The following is a 19347-nucleotide window of genomic DNA, read 5'->3' on the forward strand; positions in this document are numbered from 1 at the left end:
GATCTTCATACTTTTAGTATACACATGAAATAATACTACACAATAATACTAATAATCTACATATAATAAATAATTTCAACATAAATTAAACCCAATAGGATTGTTTTGCCACCAATAAGGATTAATTATATCTTAGCTGGGATCAAGTACAAGGTACTGTTTTATTATAATAGAAAAAAAGGAAATCATTTTTAAAAATTTGATTAAAATTGAGTCTGTGGGAAATGTCCTTCCCATAATTTGGAGCCTTCTGGATAATGGGTTTCGAGATAACTGATCCCATACCTGTATAAAAAATGTCAATGAATAAAAATGCGGAACAATTAAGAAGAAGAAACCTTGAAATCTCTAGTACATACAGCTGGCACTGGCAGAGCAGTTTCTGGCAAGTGTCTGGTTTAATGACAAGATGGGTTTTTAGAAAGCATAAAATATATCTACAATACAGTATATCAGGCCAGGGTGCAAGTATAGCACTACTTTAGCATAAATCCAAGTATGTAGTTCTGATAGCAAAGAATAGTTTGTGCTTTTTTCCAATTGTAATCTTATTGCTGCGCAGGAATAATCAGAACATTTGGAATGTGTTGGCTCCACAGCTGTAAGTTTCAGTTCTGACAGACACAATGTACTACTGTACCCCTTAATTAATCCGGCGGCAGCACAGTGCTTTCAGATGCAGTCTATAAACTCTTCATGACATGGTGTTTATGCTAATCTCTTTATCATGCAGTCACAGTCCTATAATTTCCCCAGGCTTTTCCAAGTCTCGTCTGTCTCTCAACTGTGTGATTTGGCTCTCATGTTTCTCTTGGAATTCTCTTCTTGACATGTAGCACCTTTTGTGCCAGAAACGTCAGTCTGCTATCGGAAACAGAGGCTGTTATTGATCCTGAAAGGCTTAAGATTTACAACTTGGTCCATAGTTGCTGAGTAATGTGTAACTTCTGTAACTTTTCAAAAATGCATAGCAGAAGGTAGCATTGTGCAAACTGTTCCAGAACCTTTGCAACCCCTTTGGTGTATTGTTTTTTACTTGATACTCTAGGAGGGAGATTTATCAAGACACGAATGCTCGGAGCGTTCGTTCAAATGCTCCAAGCGTATTTCCGCCAATTTTTTTCGAAAAATTTGGGAAGGTTCTGCCGCTGTTTACAATCATTCGGTATGAAAATTTCGTGACTTTCGGATTGCCAATACGATATTATCGCGACTAATACGATTTTTTCGTAAGCATTTTCGTGATATTTGCGATCTTCAGAAATTATCGTATCCAATCCGAATTTTTCCCATTCGGGATTCAAACTCGTGTTTTAATGAATCGGCCCCTAGGCGTTTACCCTCAAACAGTAGACTAATAAATACTAAATATTGATTGGTAGCTATGGGTTAACTAAACCTAGCACCTGTTTCCAGTTTCCTTTGCACCCCTATAGGTCTATTATTTTCAACTTGATGCTCTAAAGGTGTTTACCATCAAACAGTAGACTAGTAAATACTAAATATTGATTGGTAGCTATGGATTAACTAAGCCTAGAACCTGTTTCCAGTTTTACTGGAACAGAACTATGTATGCTCCATTTCCATTTCCTATTCCAATTTGAACTTCATATTCCAGTTTAAACTTGCAAGCTGCACAGGTAACAAAACCTGTGATTTCCATGCTCATTATGTGAAATAATATATAGCATGCAGAAACTACATAACCCACAATGCACTGCACTGCAATGTTCCTTTACTTATTAACGTCATATGTGCAAGGAATTGTGGGATTTTGAGGATGCAGGCTGAAGGCAGACTGAGTAAGGTATCTGTTCCAGTTGTGTTTGGCTGGAGTTCCCTTTTAAACCCATATTTGGAAAGCTGCAGTTAATTTAGTGTGAAAAACGTAAATAAGGAAAAGAACACTGTGCTGAATAAAAGAAATGTGTCTTGTGTGATCATTTGCAGGATGAATGATTCTTTATTAAACTACCATTAGAGATGGTGAGAAAATAACTTGTGTTTTCCCTTCATGCCCTAGCTTGTCCTGCTGGGACCTTCGGAGTGAAGTGCGCAGAGAGGTGCAAGTGCCGCCATGGAGCTTCCTGTAACCATATTACAGGCATGTGTGATTGCCCGGCTGGATGGAGAGGAAAGCACTGTGATAAACGTAAGTTGTGCTCTGCCTATTCTTCCATATTTGAATGAGTGGTTGGCAACACCTATGACCTATGAGAAGATACCTGTGGTAATTTACTAAGTGCAGAGCAAGGTGCAGAGTGCAGTGTGTAATCCTCTGTGTTTTGCTACTTTGTGCCCTGTACTTCTCTGATCTTCTGCAGGTCTCTGTGTTCCCCAATGAATACAGCATGGCCTGTGCTCAACAGCACTGTATTTATGAGGGACAAGAGGGGGAGGCTAGTAACCAGGAATTACGGACAGGCTGCCTGAGCCCAGTGCACTCTGCAACTAGCACCAGATTTTTGAATGGCATGCAAATTAGGAGAGAAGTGCAGAACACCTATGTGCATCACCTCTCCTGCCCCTCTTGACTATAAAACTAACAAACACAGTTAAGGTGGCCATACACGAGCAGATCCGCTCGCTTGGCGATGTCGCCAAGCGAGCGGATCTTCCCCCGATATCCCCACCTACGGGTGGGCGATATCGGGGACCATTTAGGTAAAAAAAATAATAATCCGATCGTTTGGCCCTGGGGCCAGACGATCGGATTATGTGGGCGGCAATGGGGCAGTCGGATCGGGGACCGCATCAACGAGCCGATGCGGTCCCCGATCCGACCAGATTTTCTAACCTGGCCGATCGAGATCTGGCCAATAATTTGGCCGATCGAGATCTGGCCAATTTCAGGCCAGATATCGGTCGGCCAGGCCGATCTGCTCTCCCCATACACGGGCCGATTAGCTGCCGATATCGGCAGCTATAGTCGGCCCGTGTATGGCCACCTTTAGCCCTATATTCTTTGGAGCAGACAGGTCTCAGTTGCAAAAAATTGGTGCATCGCCAATCATAAATGACCCCTGTTGTCCTTTATTGTCAGTCTGCTTCAGACAGGTGATGAAACTGTCAGTAAAGTTGCTGATGAGGTGCTGTGAGTAACTTACTTAGCACCTACATTAGTAAATAAAGCAAGTAACACTTTTTTGATACTATATAACTGGACAAACAGACTCAATACTAGAACATACAGACCTGCTGTACTTCATTAACTGGCCTATAGTTATCAAAGTAACAAAAAGGATTACATAAACAAATCATGGGCTAAAAGTACTACCCCCCCCATACAGTAACAAAGATACGGAATAGTAAAGGGGCATATTCCCATAAAAATTTAAGTACACTGTATTTATTTTATGGCAGCAGGTCTATCCCAGTCTTAGCTCTGCAACAATATTACAGTGACCAAACGTGAAATAAGCATCATCTCCTTTCTTAGCTTGTCTCCCTGGGTCATATGGAGAGAAATGCGTGGAACTTTGTACTTGTCCCCATGGAACAGCGTGCAATCACATCACAGGAGAATGTGGGTGCCCACCAGGATTCACAGGCAATGGATGTGACCAAAGTAAGTTGTTCTACCTTTCAGAGAATCTACAGAGAATAAGCACAATACTGAAAAAATGTTTATGTTATTTAATCCAAACCTTACAAATCAGTCTACAAGTTGACTGATAGTGAGGAAACTAAAAGGAAAAGGGCATAAAATGTTTGTCCCAAAATGGCAATCATGTTTTTTCACTGGATCAGTTACTTTTGTATATCAATATATATGTGTTATTTCTTCATAGAAACTTTATTTGAGCCTCACCAATCAATTATTCATTGTCTCTTTTCTTAGTGGACAACTCCATAATTTGACAATACTTTCAACAAAGAAACTCTTCCCATGCTGATGGTGAAACCTTGTTTCCTCCAGTTTCATAGAAATAAGAAACTTTATAAATATAATCAATTAAATATTATTATGTACTGTTTATGAATTGATTGAGATGCTTTTCACTGTCTGCCCCTCAGCAACCTGCCTTTGTTAATCAGATTGTCATTACCAGGTCACATACATTGGTGTGTGTTCCCTTTGCCTAGACAATGTAAAAGAGCTACTGTAGCTGTCTTTCACAATAACCAACTCCAACATGAAGCTGCAAATAGAGAGACATATTTCTAAAAGAAGCTTACTGAAGAGTAATTTGATTATATCAGCAATGGTTTAGACTTTTTAATTGATTGTATTTAGAAAATTTCTTATTTACCTGAGATGAAGCTATTATTAAATTATATAGAAGGCGTAGGCTTGCTATTCAGTTTGAACAAATGTTGTCAACATTTTCCTTAGCCCTATAACTCACAGAGAACAAGGTGTTTGCTTTCATTATTCTAACTTCTAAAGACCAGTAAAAGTTAACTGCTGATCAAGTTACCAGGGGCTACAGGGACAGGGAATCCTGTGTTTGTGCATTGCCCTGCATATATCAGTGTTAGCTATTTTAGTAGCTACATGGTTGCCTAGTTTGATGACTGGTATGTTTACACACAGGCACAATTTCCTAGCATGACACAAACATTAAGTAGGAACTGCCTTTATAACCTTTATAAACATCATAAAATCTAGTACCAACAAATAACAAATAGTTATCAACACTGTCCAATGTGTTTTAGCTTATTTTTTGTATTTGTGTAGCTTGCATTCCAGGCACCTATGGACTGAATTGTGAAAAAGCTTGCCAGTGTCCGGGTGAACATCAGAACTGTCATCCGGTGACAGGAGAATGTGTGTGTGCCCCAGGATACCATGGAGAGAACTGTCAGCTAAGTACGTGTATATGTGACAGAACACATCACAGATCTGACCTTCCATAGAAACTCCCAAAACAAGCATTTCCCATGTGAGAACATTTATTAACAATACTTTCTGGGTTATTTTTTGTCTTTTACAGAATGTTCACATGGACATTATGGTCCAAACTGTGAAAAGGATTGTACATGCAAAAATGGGGGACACTGTGAGGCTACAACAGGAATGTGCCACTGCCAGCCTGGTTACGTGGGGGCTGACTGCAGCACTGGTAAGCTTCAGAAAGTGTTTTCACATCAAAATATTATGGAAATGTTACATTTGATCAGAATGTCATTTTGAGCAGATATTCAAGCCATGACAAATTGTCAAATTACAAACGTAAAAACATTTAGGGTGAGACAAGGTCTTAGGTTTGTAACACAAGCCTAGTAAGGTTTATAAAGCAATACTGAAACATTACTGTCAAACCTGCTACAATATCACTGTGAAATAACAAAGGCCATTTTGATTGTTCCTTTTCTAGTTTGCCCCACTGGAAGGTATGGAAAAGGATGTGCCCATGTCTGTCATTGTGGCCCAAGAGGAACATGTAATCATGTGACCGGAAAATGCATTTGCCCGCCAGGAAGGACAGGGCAGAACTGTGAAAATAGTAAGGATCACTTAACATAGGCACTTTATTTTAATATTACTGTTTGGCATAGGTTTTCCAGGTTTTATTACTTGCTTGTTTGTGTTGATTGGTCTGATTGAAAGCTCATAGGGCTGATTCACTAAAGGTCGATAAGTTTTATTGCACGCTTTTTTGCGTTAAAATTGACGTGAAAAATTAGACGCGATAAAATTTTTAACGCATGCTATAAATAACGCACGTTTTAACACACTTTAGTGAATCGGCTCTCATGTCTCTGAAGAGAAGTCTTAATGAAAAGATTTGTATGAAACAGTGCCCTCCAGTGGCTAAATTGTGAAATGATACATTAAATATAATGATAAACTACTTCCTTGGATTTAGTGGCCAATAACGTTTAAAATAATCGCCTGCCCTGTGCCAGCACAAGACAGGAGGAAGAGTTGAAAGAGTTAGTAAGAATAGTAACGGAAGGAGATCATTTTAGTGTAATCTGAACAAAGGACAAGCTAGCCTTAGGACTATGTCATAGCATATCTCCCAACAATTGAAAATCAGAAAGAGGGACACCCACTTTATGGCCACGCCGTGCCCCCCCCCAAACAGGCCCATTTTACAAAACCACACCTGAAAAGCATAACATACACAAAAGCGCACCAGAAGACAGAGATGGTAGCCCCAATCATTTTATGACATATTGTGGACCTAAAGATTTCATTATGCACTGGGCACCTGTATATCATGACAGACTCATGACGGACATAGGTAGCCAGGGCCACCTAAAACATTGGTCGTCAGGACCCCCCTAAAACATTGGTAGCCAGGTGTTATGTTTTGCATTGGTGCCAGAGCAGGGACCCCCTAAAACATTGCTAGCCAAGCCAGCCCAGGGCCCCCTAAAACATTGCTGGTCCTCCCCCAATATCCCCATACTATGGGCCATTCCCCACTGCAGCACTCCCCAACATTCTCCAGTTCCCCCCAGCATCCTCCAGCTCCCCCCAGCATCCACCCAACATCCTCCAGCTCCCCACAGCATCCACCCAACATCCTCCAGCTCCCCCCAGCGTCCTCCCCAAAATCTTTCAGCTGCCCCTTATCTTCCTCAAGTGTCCTCCCCAGCGTCCCCCTGCTTTCTGCGTCTCTCCCTGCTCCTACCACCCCCCGCCCGCTTCCTCCGGGTTTGCCCCAGGGCTCTTCTTCTCCTCCTCGTGACGTCACACGCACGTCTCTCTCGGGAGCACTGCAGCTTCTGCACTGTGAATCCCTAAATATTAGAACTGAACTGAGCGGCGAAGGAGCTGCGGTGCTAACGAAAGACGTGTGTGACGTCACAGGAGCGGAGAACTTTAAAATCGGGACAAATCGGCGGCTATCCGGGACTGCGGGACAGGGTGGCAAAATCGGGACTGTCCTGCGTAAAGTGAGACAGTTGGGAGGTATGTCATAGGTTTCTCTAGGAGGAAAATATGGGGGTAGGGTCGCAAGGTGGGCAGTCTTTTGCTCTGAGAAGGAGAAGAATGGGTTAGGTTCCAGGTAGGTTGCTGTCAGAGTAGGCCAAGTGTAGAGACTTTTACCTTTAAATTATTTTAGTGAGAGCTGGTGAGTGACACATAGGGGAGTGCGTGTGTGTTATTTTTGTTTCAGCTATACTGATTGCCATGGTAGATAATACTTGGCCTGGGCATACATGCATTTATGTCTTTTTTCATTTCAGTGTGCAGTAGAAATTATTTTGGGGAAGACTGCAAACAGCGCTGTACTTGTAAGAATGGAGGAATGTGTAATCCAGTTGATGGTTCCTGCACCTGTGGTCTGGGTTGGCAAGGACCTACATGTGAAGAAGGTATGTGCTTTATTGCTCTAAATTTAGACTTTTCATTCAGGCCAAGAATGTTGCATGAAGCATTAGCTATAAGGGCCATTTCTTCCCTGTCCTGCGTAGAGTATATAGAGTCTGTGCTGGGGATTTGCTCATATGTTCAATTTACTCCAGCTCAGCTTTCTTGCCTCTCATTTTGGATTGTACACATTAGAGAACAGGTAAATGTTAGCCCTAAGGCATCACATTTCTTTTTCTCATAGTTCCTTTCTCTCGTACCCTGACTAATCATCATACCTCTGCAATATTGTAACAGTATTGGTCACCTCTCCTCCAGCCAAGACTCCAGTTCCCACAATACCTTGCATTTTCTTTTAATGGACCTGCTACAAATAACAAAATTGTGCAAGGCATTGTGTGTAGTCTTGGCTGTTCCCCAAGGTAATAATGAAGGACAGACAGACACTAATTTCAGTAGCAAATGAATTTTCAAATATAGTCAATAAAAAGGGAATGTGGCTTAGAATTACACTTTCTTCCATGCAAAGGAAAACAAAATATTTTTGGGTTGACATCCCCTTTTTTGACTGGCTATATGTCAGAAACAGCTAATTCCTATACCGTGCTTTAACTGCTATACTGTGTTTAATTAACAGTCAGTGCATTATAGTGTGTCTTCACCCTAAGGGAGTCTCTACCTTAACCCTCCTATTGTCTGTTACTATTCTATTTATCCCTCGCTACCTTGGCCCTCTTGTTTTCTCTGCCTACCCTCCTCCTTTGATCTCCAGCATGGAGAATCATCCCCACTTATAAGGATAGCCACTTTCTGGATCTAGTCTTCACTAAAAATCTGTCTCACTCTGATTTTAACAGTAACCCCTTCCTGCTTTTTGACCATCATTTGGTTACATTTTCTGTCTCACAATCTCTTTCCCCCATTAATTCAGAATACATGTGACACAAACCTCCCAGGCTTAGCTCGCTCTTTCAGGCCCAGTCTCTTCTCCTTTAGGTAGATGTCTGATTCTGATACCATGGTTAATGAGTATAACTATTTACTATCCTCCACGTTGACTCATTTGCACCCCTACATGCTAAGCGTACTCGTGCTCAAAACCCACGTCTGAATTCACTGAATTCGCTGAATTCACAAACCAGATTCTCACGCTCCAGTACAAGGTCTGCAGAACGTACGTGGAGGAAATCCCATACACAATCAGACTTTATCCATATAAATTCCTGTTGGCCTGCCTCAACTCTGCCCTGTCAAAGGCCAAACAGGAGTACTACAAACAATAACAAATACAATCTATAACATCTGTTTTCTATTTTTAATTCCCTTCATCAACAGAATCACTTAACCTTATGCACTCTCTTTAGAACTTTGCTGATTTCTTTAAGAACAAAGTAGAGTCCATTTTCAGTCAGATTTCCACCTCTTCTAACACTAACCAGCTACTCCATCCTTAACCTTCTTCTGCATGTCTTAATACTTCCTATTCTGTAACAGCCCCTGAAGTCTCTCCCTCTACACTGTGTTTTTGGGAGATGCTGATGATATCCAAATATACTTCTCAACCCCTTCATTAACAACTGAAACTGAGACCCAAATCTCTAACTGTCTCCTAGCCATCTCTATTGAGGGCAAGCCCATTAACCCTAGATGTCGCCGGTGAAAAGTCCTTTGCATTGCTTCTTTTTCCAAGGTTGCCTGCAGGAGGAAACATTGCACGACTTTGGGTTACCAAAGCGATGCGCAGCGCTTTCCACTGGCGACTCCTATTGCTGCCAGCGGAAAGCCTTTTTAGAAGCTGTTTGTTACCCACAATAGCAGAGTTCTATCGCGGGCGACTCAGGGTTCTTATCCTAAGTCAGCTGCAGCAATTACTGCTGCTCAGGTCTGTATTAAAAAGCTGGGTCTGTCCAGGGTACACACTATGTAACAGCCTGGGAGAAACATATTGCCTGTCTTCAACTAACCCAGCCTCTTTATTGCATTATTTATCTATTATTCTAATGGCCCCCTACTTGTTTATTGTTCTGCTGTACAGTGCTGTGTACACAAGTAGAGCTATACAAATAAAAATATACATACATACATACATAAGGTAAATGCATATAAGTTCTAGGACATGTTCTAGGATATAGAGTTCAACAGTGTGTATGTATACCTATTAAATTATATATATATATTTTCTCAACTCAGGGTGCTCTGGTGGAAAATATGGAGCTGGCTGCCAAATGGAGTGTGCTTGTCAAAGCAATGGCACTTGCGACATGGTAACAGGAGCTTGTCACTGCGTAAAGGGATATTATGGAGCCGCATGTGAACATGGTGAGCCACATACATCTGCAAATCAAAAGGGTTTTCAGTGAAGAATTAAAAGCAGAAATTAAAAAACAAAAAATAAATCTGATTCAGGGAAGAAACAACAAGGTCTTGACTGGTTAAACCTCTATGCATTGCTAATTAATTTCTCAAGGAGAATGTTCAGTGAAAAAATTTTAATAAAAGGAAAAAAAAAGTCACATAATAAAGAATGTACGGGTATTTTTGTGCAATAGCAGAGAGATTGTTTTGTTCCAAACGTGGATTTCCTATGCTTTCTCCTGGATGTGCATGGGTGATCTGCAGCCCCCCAGATGTTGTGGGGAACCCAGCAGCCCCATAGTTCAATAACAGCCCAAAGACCAAAGACTGAAAACCCCTGCAGTATAGTGTATATTATAGTGGTGCAGTATTGTTTCCACTCATTGCAGAGTCAAGGGCATGATGATCCCCATTGCTTCTCCTCTGCCTCTGGCCTAGACTGGCAATCTTTGGATTCTGGCAAATACCAGACCAGAGGGGCTGCTGTAAGTTGCCATAGACAGTCACTATTTATTGGGCTGCTGGGGGGCTGTTTGGGCTGCTCTGTTTACTTGAAATTCCAGGGCGTATTATGAGCAGACCTGCTCTGCATACACAGTATGGGCCAGGACTTTGTCTTATCAACATGAACCATAAAGACCTAAATCTCTGCTTGACTAGTTGGAACTGTATTTAGAAAGTTCTCTTGTTTTCACAGCCTGCCCACCTGGTTTCCATGGAGACAACTGTGGCGAATTATGCACTTGTGAAAATGGAGCAACGTGTGACCCTGTCACTGGGACGTGTCTGTGTCCTGCAGGTTTCTATGGAGACAAATGCCAGAAAGGTCAGCCATCTAATAAACTGCCTTCTAAGTGCCTTAACATGCTTGCTTTCAGGCTCAGCGGCTAATTGCTTCCAAAGCCACAAAGCTGCCTCTGGATGATATTATAACAACAGAAATTCAAATGCATTTTTAGAAACATATATTCAGTGTGAAAATACAGTTATTATTTTTATTTGTGTCATTCAAAGCAGTAAAGTTCATTTTCTATCTTTGTGAGAGAATCAAGCTGGGTAGGTAAACCGTGAAATGAGCAGAGCACTAAAAGCAAATCATGTTGATTATAAACACAGAGAGTATCCTGTATGTGCCTCCATGGGCATTCATTGCTTGTAATGGGTCCTTTATGCATCTCTATCTCACAGAATCTCAAATCCATCAGCTATGGGGGGCACAGGCAGCAAATGGGACAATTAGCATCATTAAGTTGCTTGTTTGGCAGTATTTACAGTTAGGATTCAATCAATCAGGCCAATCTCTGGATCAACTCTGCACTGAGACTTATGGCACACAGGACATACCCCCATGGATATCAGAGAAGCTACCTGTTATTTAGTTTAATGGAGTCCACTGCTCACCCTTAGTGACAAGTGGATTCCATTTCGGTAAATAACAGGCTACTAGCCCTCATTGCTGGTTCTGCACCAGAGGAAAAAGACTGTGTGCCTCTGTGCCATAGGCCATTGTTTAATGTGGGTATCTCGACCACCAAGCTACAAAGTTTACTAATTTAAATAAACAAATATAATTGCCAGTACCATTACAGGAACAAAATATTAATTTAGCTCATATCTAAACACTTGAAGACAATAACAAAGTGATCCACATGCTATTTTATAGGAATAATAATATGCAGAAGGAGGTCAGTAGAGTACACTGACATCAGTGCAGAAATGCTGTCACACGTTCAAATTGATTTAGTCAATTTACAATGCAGTGAATTGATGCACTTGAGCTATTGTCTGCACAATCTCATGTCATTTTCTTTCAGGCTGTGAGAAGGGGACATATGGGGAGAAATGTAACAGGCTTTGTGAATGCGAAGGAAATGCCCCTTGTGACGCTGTGACCGGAGAGTGTATTTGTCCCCCAGGGAGAACTGGTGCCAGCTGTGATTTAGGTGAGAGAGACCTAAATCACCTGATTTCAGCTTTTCTGCAGCAAACAGGACACAATAAATTTTGCTTCTGAAAAGCTCATTTACTTTCACTAAACTGTTTCCTGAACAAGCCTTTGCCTTTGTACGACTTAGCAAACCCACTGAACTTTTAAAGTATTGGGCTTTTATTGGACTTGTTAATATTTAGAATTGAGGAGTAAATCACCTGTTTGACTTACAGAATGCAGGATTGATCGCTTTGGCCCGAACTGCACCTTAAGTTGTGAATGCTCATGGAATTCTCAATGCAATTCAATGAACGGGGGCTGTATTTGTCTTAACGGATTTATAGGACCAACCTGTCAAGAAGGTAAATTACAGAACTGTAAACATGTACCTTGTATAACTGAATTAGGAAATGCCACTGCACCAAGAGGACGACTTGGAGGTAAACCTACAGCAAAGGTGGCACAGAAATAAGAAAATATGCAGAGCCTAGTAATCTTCTTTCCTGTAATCAGGCTTAGATTACTAAAATGTCTGTTTTCCTCTACCCATTAGACTTCCAGTCTCTGGGTTAACTAGCAAGGCCAATGATATGTATTGATTTTGCTTAAATTGTATCTCTTATACAAGAGCATACTAATTGTATTACCTTTCTCTCTATCTTGTTGAAGGTGGGCCACCCCAGCTGATGTCAACTCTGTTCCAAACGTTACTCTGTAAGTAACAACTCCTGCTTATTCTTTTTTTAGAGGTTATTTGTTATATACTGCCCTTTAAAGGAGCAGTACTATTGAAAAGTAATTTGCTCTGTTAACGGGAGATTATACCTGTAGTGTTCAACAGCAACCCGTAATAAGATGTTTGTTATGTTTTGTTAATGTTCAGTGCTATGCAACACTGCTGACATTAGAGGGCGCCCTTTTTCAGGCAGCCAGATAGTATCATAGTCACTATGGTTTTGAAACAGCCATGTGAGCAGATCTGGCAGCCTTACAGTTTGTAAAATAAAGCCTGCAGCAAAAGCCTTCTGTGTGTGTGTGGGTCCAAACTTTACAATACCCCCAACCCCTATATTGACATGGTGCATTAACGCTGTCTGAACTGACAAACATAGACATATAATATTTTTGTCACACAGATATACCTGATTTAACAGGCAGAAAAGAAACCATGGCAGTCTCTCTCTGCTCCTTGGTGCCAGTTCCCCACCCACCCTAGGCTCACAGTGTAATGCAACCCCTCCCTCATCTTGATCCATTGTGAAGTGATGGATTTTTGGACTTCCTCCGCTTTCCATAGTGGGTGGTGCACGGATTTCTGAAAATAGAAGAACTTCAAATTCTAGAATCCAACATCACTTCACAATGGGGATATACAATACCACATGCAAAGTATTTAGTAACCAGCCAGTGGGTAGCATTTAGCTGACAGGTTGGTATGTTTTTTTTAGACCTAGGGCAAACCAGATCCAAATCTGTAGATTCTGGCAAATGCCAGAGGGGCTGCTGTAAGATGCCATAGACAGTCACTATTTATTGGGCTGGTGGGGGCTGTTAGGGCCTCTGTGTAACTGAAATGCCAGGGCCTATTTTGAAGCCCAGTCCAGACATAAAGCAAACTATGCCCGTATTACTACATGGCCTTACATTTTGGCTGACGGCCTACTACAAGAATACTCATTTGTCAGGTCTCTAAACAAGCCTTTCTTTGTCCAGCTGTAAGGACAAATTAATTCTTTAATTTTTGGATTTTGGATGAATACTGAATCATGCATTAAATGTTCGGCTGAATAAGGAACTGTATATTCAGATCTAAGCAAAATAAAAAAAAATTCTATCCATTGTGAACAAAAAAATTGTTCAGAGTCTTAAAGTCTTGTGACTCTGGATTCTGTTCTCCTTCAGTTAGGGTTTGTCCAAAGGTACAGGATTTGCCCAAATACTGAACAGAATACTGGATTTGCCGTATCCCTACTGATTTGCCACCCATATGGCATACTAAATTGGCCTGATGCAATAGTTTGCTCCAATCATAGGATACCATGGCTAACCTGTGCAGACCCATCTGGAGAAGACCACATCCATGGCCTGAAGTTACCCTTTCCTAAAGGCAGGTCTAGGCACCATATTCTTTTTTGAGGTGTGCTCCTTTGGTAGTTAAGCATTTTGGAATACTGGGAGTTGTAGTACAACAGTCATTGCTACCAGCCTGAGCTGAATTGTCAAAGGAATAAGTATTGATTTAAAAACTTTTAAAGACTATGTCTATGTATTATATTTATATCAGAAATTGAAAATGTATTAAAAAAGCATTTTCCCAATTGTTCTTAAATGTTTGGGTTCACTATTCCGTATTCGTAGTTCTTGTTTTTTAGACAAATCTTCATGCAGGGTTATTAAATGAAGAACATGTTATCCTGCCATCATGCATGTGTCAGGGTTTGGCTCTGAATGAGACATGCATAAAAATTTCCTTCAGAGTTTCCTTTCTATGCAACACCTGGCACTACAGAAAACAGCAGATGTTTTTGGTCAGATTGGTCACAGTTTTCTTTACAACAAACCTCAGACCAGAGTGGTTTGTGGGTAGAACTACTGACCAATCCGATGTGACAGATCTTGGAAAAATCTAAGCACACTGCATACTCTTCTTGAATTTTACATGTATCAGCTCCAGATGCGGAACTGTATGGTGGCCGGCTACATCCAAATCTAGCCTTGGCACACAGAGATACGGATCTGATGTTTGGAGCATTTTTAAAAGTGGCCGTATCTGGAATAATATGCAGACTATCCAAATGATCAGCAGACGTGTTCATGTTCAAAGTGCTTTGTTGCGACTGGTTGGACCCAAGAGACTTGGAAGAAAAATCTTTGGAGCTTTTTTCCTGTCCCTTTGTGGTGGGGCTCCTTTTTTTTTACCCCATTTTTCAGCATTTTTCTACAACGCTTTACAGAGATGATACATTGTTCACTTCAGTCCCTGCCCCAGAGGAGCACTAGGGTCACTTTAGTCAGAAGCCATTTAAACTGCCTGTATGTTTTTGGAGTTCCTCACATCCCCTGCTCCCTGCCCACAAGTAGGAGAGCGTCTGGGGAGGGGGCATTTATTTGCAAGAGGAAACAGATCCCATGGTCCAGCCCCCAGTCTCTCAGCGCCCCCGTAACTGTGGGGTCTGGTTCCGGTATAGTTACACCAGTGCTTTGCACCATGCCTTGCTACTTGAAAATTTGCCACAGGTCTCTGCACTTCATATCATAGAATAGAAACTTGTGTCCTGCCCCCTAATTGGCTTGTCAAGCATATGTGCAGGTTAGGTTGGCCTATACTTTGCACCTGCCCTATGCTTTTGGAATGCATTGCATCCAGGGTCACTATAAATGACCCCTACAGTATTTCCAGCACCCCCTCATAAGATTGCATAATGAATAAGTGCCATTTTGAGTTTATTGGACTTTACTACTTTTGTAAATCTGTTTAGGAATGATTTGTAAGTACACAAACAAATCGGTGTATTTAATGAATGTACTTGTATTCCAGATGCAAAGCCTCCAGCCCAGTATGGATCCTCAGCTAGATACCTGATAAACACCAGCAAGCAAAGGCCATAAATTGTTTGGAATATGTTCATTACAAGTCACTACAACACCACCTAATGACACACATTGGATTACAACATGCAGTTAATGCAAAATTCACTGTGCACTGTTGTAAAGGTGCCAAGCAAACTTTGTATGGATTTCTAATTAATGACTTGACTAAAAGCAACATGGAGATGCACGCGAGATTCCATCAGGCCCCACAAGTGATACTGAGTCACGACGAGCGACGGCTACTGTACTGAGAACTGAAATGCCAAGAGGGAGCACCTGCAGCACATCCTGTGGCAACATGGTATATCTTAATAAAATGTTTTATATTCAGCCTGACAGGTTTTTACTGAAGACAGCCAAGCAGTATAGCAGTGATCACATCGTGTACGGCTGAAACATACACACCCCTTCTAGTCTTCTTGTCTCAATATGAAAAAGATCCATCCATAGCAATATCAAACTACTGAGAATGAAAAGGAATAACTGCCAGCAGAAGAGCCGCCTTCCATTACAAAAGCCATATCAAGGGCAGGATGTGCTTTGGTACTTTGCTGACAACAAGCTGATTGGAGACCATTTTCACCTATCAGTGGGCTGGCAATAACAGCATTACTTAACATGCACATGAGGCTGACACCCAGATGCAGCCTTCCAACGTATTAAGGCCCCCAGCCTTCAGTGAGTTTCTTTTAGTCTTTGTATAGACTCTAATCATCCCGCTATGTGGATTCAGTAGAACAGGACTGCTGGGAGACTCCTGTGCTTCAAACAATTGTATTATATGGGCACAACAGATATTCTGTGAATGGGGAGACCCCTGCGGGTTTATATATATATAGCATGCAACATTTCATGGGTACATGTTTGATTAAGGGGCATTCCCCAAAAAAGTTGCACATTACTTAAATAAACATGTAGATGTTTCTCCACTTGCAGAAGCTCAGTTGTGCCGATGTCATTTATTTGCCTGGACTGTTAGATGGTGCCGAACCCCCATACTGGGCACCGAGCAAATTCATTGAAGAGGTGTGTATGTGCTGGTGCGTTTTTTTACATTAATCCTAAGACTCGTGCACTTCCTCTTCCTCTCTGTTTCCAGTGACAACTTTCAATGAGACAACCAGTTGGTAATACACATGAGAGCATTTAGCAGCCCTTATAGACCCAGAACATAGATGGGCACACTGTACATTCTGAGTATGGAGCTGTCTTTCAGTTTTCCCTTTGCTGACACTAATTAATGGCATTACGTTGCCTGGAAAGTTGTGGAGACTAATTGCCAGTAACAGGTGATACTGCCTTTGCACAAGTTACCCTGCCTGACTCTCTAAGTATTACTGCAAAAGAAGGAGCTATTGGGAATTTCCTTCAGTGCTCACCTAATAGAGGGAGAACCTTTGCTAAATGATAAATATGCCCTTTTGTTACATTGGTGTAATGATGTCAGCTTGTGCTTTATAATCCCCAGTAACATTTGTTATGCATTGGTTTCCATCTGTTTGTCTAATCAGGGAAATAGCTAAAATATCTATTTATGTTGCAATATTTATAGGACTGAAAAACCTTTGAAGTCCTGGCCAAAAGGTCACACTTGTCTGGTGACCATATGTGGTATCTATGTAGTGCACACAGTGTTTCATATCTTATACGACAAGTTCCCAAGGAGCTTTTTAATGACCAATCATTGTCATTCAGGCCAAGAAACAGTCACTGCTACGGTGACAATATTGTAGACACAGGAAGTTCAGTCCTGAATTATTTAAGTGAACTGGAACAACACCTCAACCCCATGGAGACAAGATATCTTCATAACTGTGACTACTTGTCTATGTAAACGTATGCCTGGGCCTAATTTGACATTACTTTTGTAGGCCCTGTTCTTAATGGGGTAGTTGACCTTCATATTAACTTTTAGTATGATATAGAAAGTGATATTATAAAACATATTGCAATTGGTCTTCATGTTTTGTATTTTTAACTATTTAGCTTTTTGGTCGGCCATTCTTCGGCTTTGGATTTCAACAACTATCTGGTTGCTATGCTCGAATCGACCCTTGCAGCCATGTAGCGGTTTAAATGAGAGACTGAATAGGAGGGAGCCTGAATAGAAAGCTAAGTAGTAACAATGAAATAGTAGCCTCACAGGGCAATAAGTTTTTAGCTGCCTGGTCAGTCACCCATATTTAACAGCTAGAAAGACAGAAGAGCAGGTACAATCAATAATCAGTAAAAAAAAAAAAATGAAGACCAATTGCCAAGATGCTAAGAATAGGCCATTCTATAACATACTAAAGCCTAACGTAAAGGTGAACCACCCTTTTACTATATAGATTTTAGTTTGGTCTTCAACAAGATATGGCCAAACCCATATGTCCGAGTTGCAGAAGTGTTTCTTTTGCTTTGTCAATGTGTGTATGTACGTGGGCGCAAATGGTACCACTTCCATAATGACCTTAGTGTTAAAGGTAAGGTGCAATTTAGTTGCACATGTAAGAATGTAAGGGAAATTACCGTACACTCCAGGGTACAGTGCGTGTGTAAATTGAAATTAAATGAGGAGTAAATCAGTGCCTGGATTATCCACTGTAGTGGATCCAGCTGGGTGTCGAGTGGTATAACTTAACAGAAGATTCCTTATTCCACATAATTATAAATATTAAATTTATACCATTTTTTGCTTTTTTAACATAACCTATATTCCAAACAATAGGCTGATACAGGCAGAGGGAAGTACGTAGCCACAGAATACTGAGAAGGTGTCCTTTGACCCCCAGCCACCTAATGGGGCACACATGAAATTATATCTGTCCTGTTGTCCAATAGACATTGGTGGATGTAACACATTTCTAGCAGTGGAATTCTTCCCCGTTTGAGTCCAAAACTGATTCATTGCAGAATAGCATTAAGATATAAATTCTCAGGCTGTTAATTGCTAATTAGAATGACATGTCCTGTAACTGGGCCGATACAAAGTGCACTCTTGCACCAGCCTGCTCTGTACTTTTCCTCCAGGGATGAATTTATTGCTGGCCAGAGAACTGAACTTCCAATGCCCATTTATCTAATTGAACGGGCGCTCATCCATGCTACAATAAGAGAACCCCTAGCTAAAGTGCTATTAAACCTTTCTACTGCATTGGAAGTGATTGTACAGCTTCCCTGAGCGCTGCCCCATGTTGGCCTGCTTGTATGAGATCCAGTAATTGGCTGCTGCAGCACAAGCCTTTATTGCACTTAATCACTTGGAGCCTCAGGCCTAGGTACCTGTTGGGAGACATGAGGCCTTTCAGGATATCTCCTCCCAATGTTTGGGGTCAATTTTGCCCATGAGGGTGACATCAGATAAAATACATTACTATATGTATATTATATTACAATCTTTCTTACAAAGTGCTCTTTAGAGATACTGTTTTAGTTAATATATCTTAATAAATACCACCATAAGTCTCCATCTTTTAGCCTTGAATCAGCCAAACTAAATGACACCAGATCTGCCCTGAAACCCCAATTCAGGTATTTGTGAAACTTTTTTTGTGACTCTTCTCCGGAAAAGTAACATCCCTTAAGTAAACACCATGTGGAAGTTACTGTAATAAATCTGTGCCACTCACTGCTGCCATAGGATTCATTAGATCGGAAGCCGATTCACAAGGGTGGGCAGCAAACCTACTACCAGGGGTTGGGGAGCAGCAGTGCCGCCATTCAATATGTATGGTGCTGATTAGACCTCACACAATGTTTTATTGCAGGTTCCTTATGGGGGGGGGGGGGCAAATATGCTGACAAAACAATATAAATAATAAATACATGACTATTTAGGGGCAATATCTAAATGATGGTTTCTCTTGTATAAAAAGGATGTATATTTAAACTGTCACTCATTGTTACCAGGATGGTTTGTATCTATGTACTGTATGTATCTATGATGTGTATTACATAATTTATACTTTTTCACGTGTTTGGAATGAATTATTTGGAATGCTATATTATTAAAAAAAATATTTGATGTACAAAACCGTGCCCGCTGTGGTATCTCAATCACTCCCACACCAAACTTTTGTTTCTGTCAGATCTAGTTTTTTGTCAAATAGTAAGGCAGTAAAGAACCCCCTAGGAACCAATCAACTGTTTGCTTTCTTAATTCCAGCCACATTCCATCAGTGAAAGTTCCCTTTAGATTATTCACTCTAGGTCACTGGCC

At 41.0% G+C, this 19347-nt stretch overlaps 1 protein-coding gene across 2 annotated transcripts in view; it reads left to right on the plus strand.

Moving 5' to 3' along the window:
• Positions 1–18937, plus strand: part of megf6 (multiple EGF-like-domains 6) — a 256246-nt gene extending 237309 nt beyond the window's left edge. For both annotated transcript variants that reach the window (XM_002933860.5, XM_004916199.4), the window contains 12 exons: positions 2024–2152; positions 3440–3568; positions 4682–4813; positions 4938–5066; positions 5322–5450; positions 7147–7275; positions 9461–9589; positions 10323–10451; positions 11440–11568; positions 11789–11917; positions 12225–12269; positions 15094–18937. In XM_002933860.5, the coding sequence (XP_002933906.3) occupies positions 2024–2152; positions 3440–3568; positions 4682–4813; positions 4938–5066; positions 5322–5450; positions 7147–7275; positions 9461–9589; positions 10323–10451; positions 11440–11568; positions 11789–11917; positions 12225–12269; positions 15094–15164 (1409 nt within the window). In that variant the 3' untranslated portion in view covers positions 15165–18937. The remainder of the gene's footprint in view (positions 1–2023; positions 2153–3439; positions 3569–4681; positions 4814–4937; positions 5067–5321; positions 5451–7146; positions 7276–9460; positions 9590–10322; positions 10452–11439; positions 11569–11788; positions 11918–12224; positions 12270–15093) is intronic.
• Positions 18938–19347: the final 410 nt, after the last annotated feature.

Source organism: Xenopus tropicalis, chromosome 7 (assembly GCF_000004195.4).
Source record: "Xenopus tropicalis strain Nigerian chromosome 7, UCB_Xtro_10.0, whole genome shotgun sequence".
Classification (NCBI taxonomy): Eukaryota; Metazoa; Chordata; class Amphibia; order Anura; family Pipidae; genus Xenopus; species Xenopus tropicalis.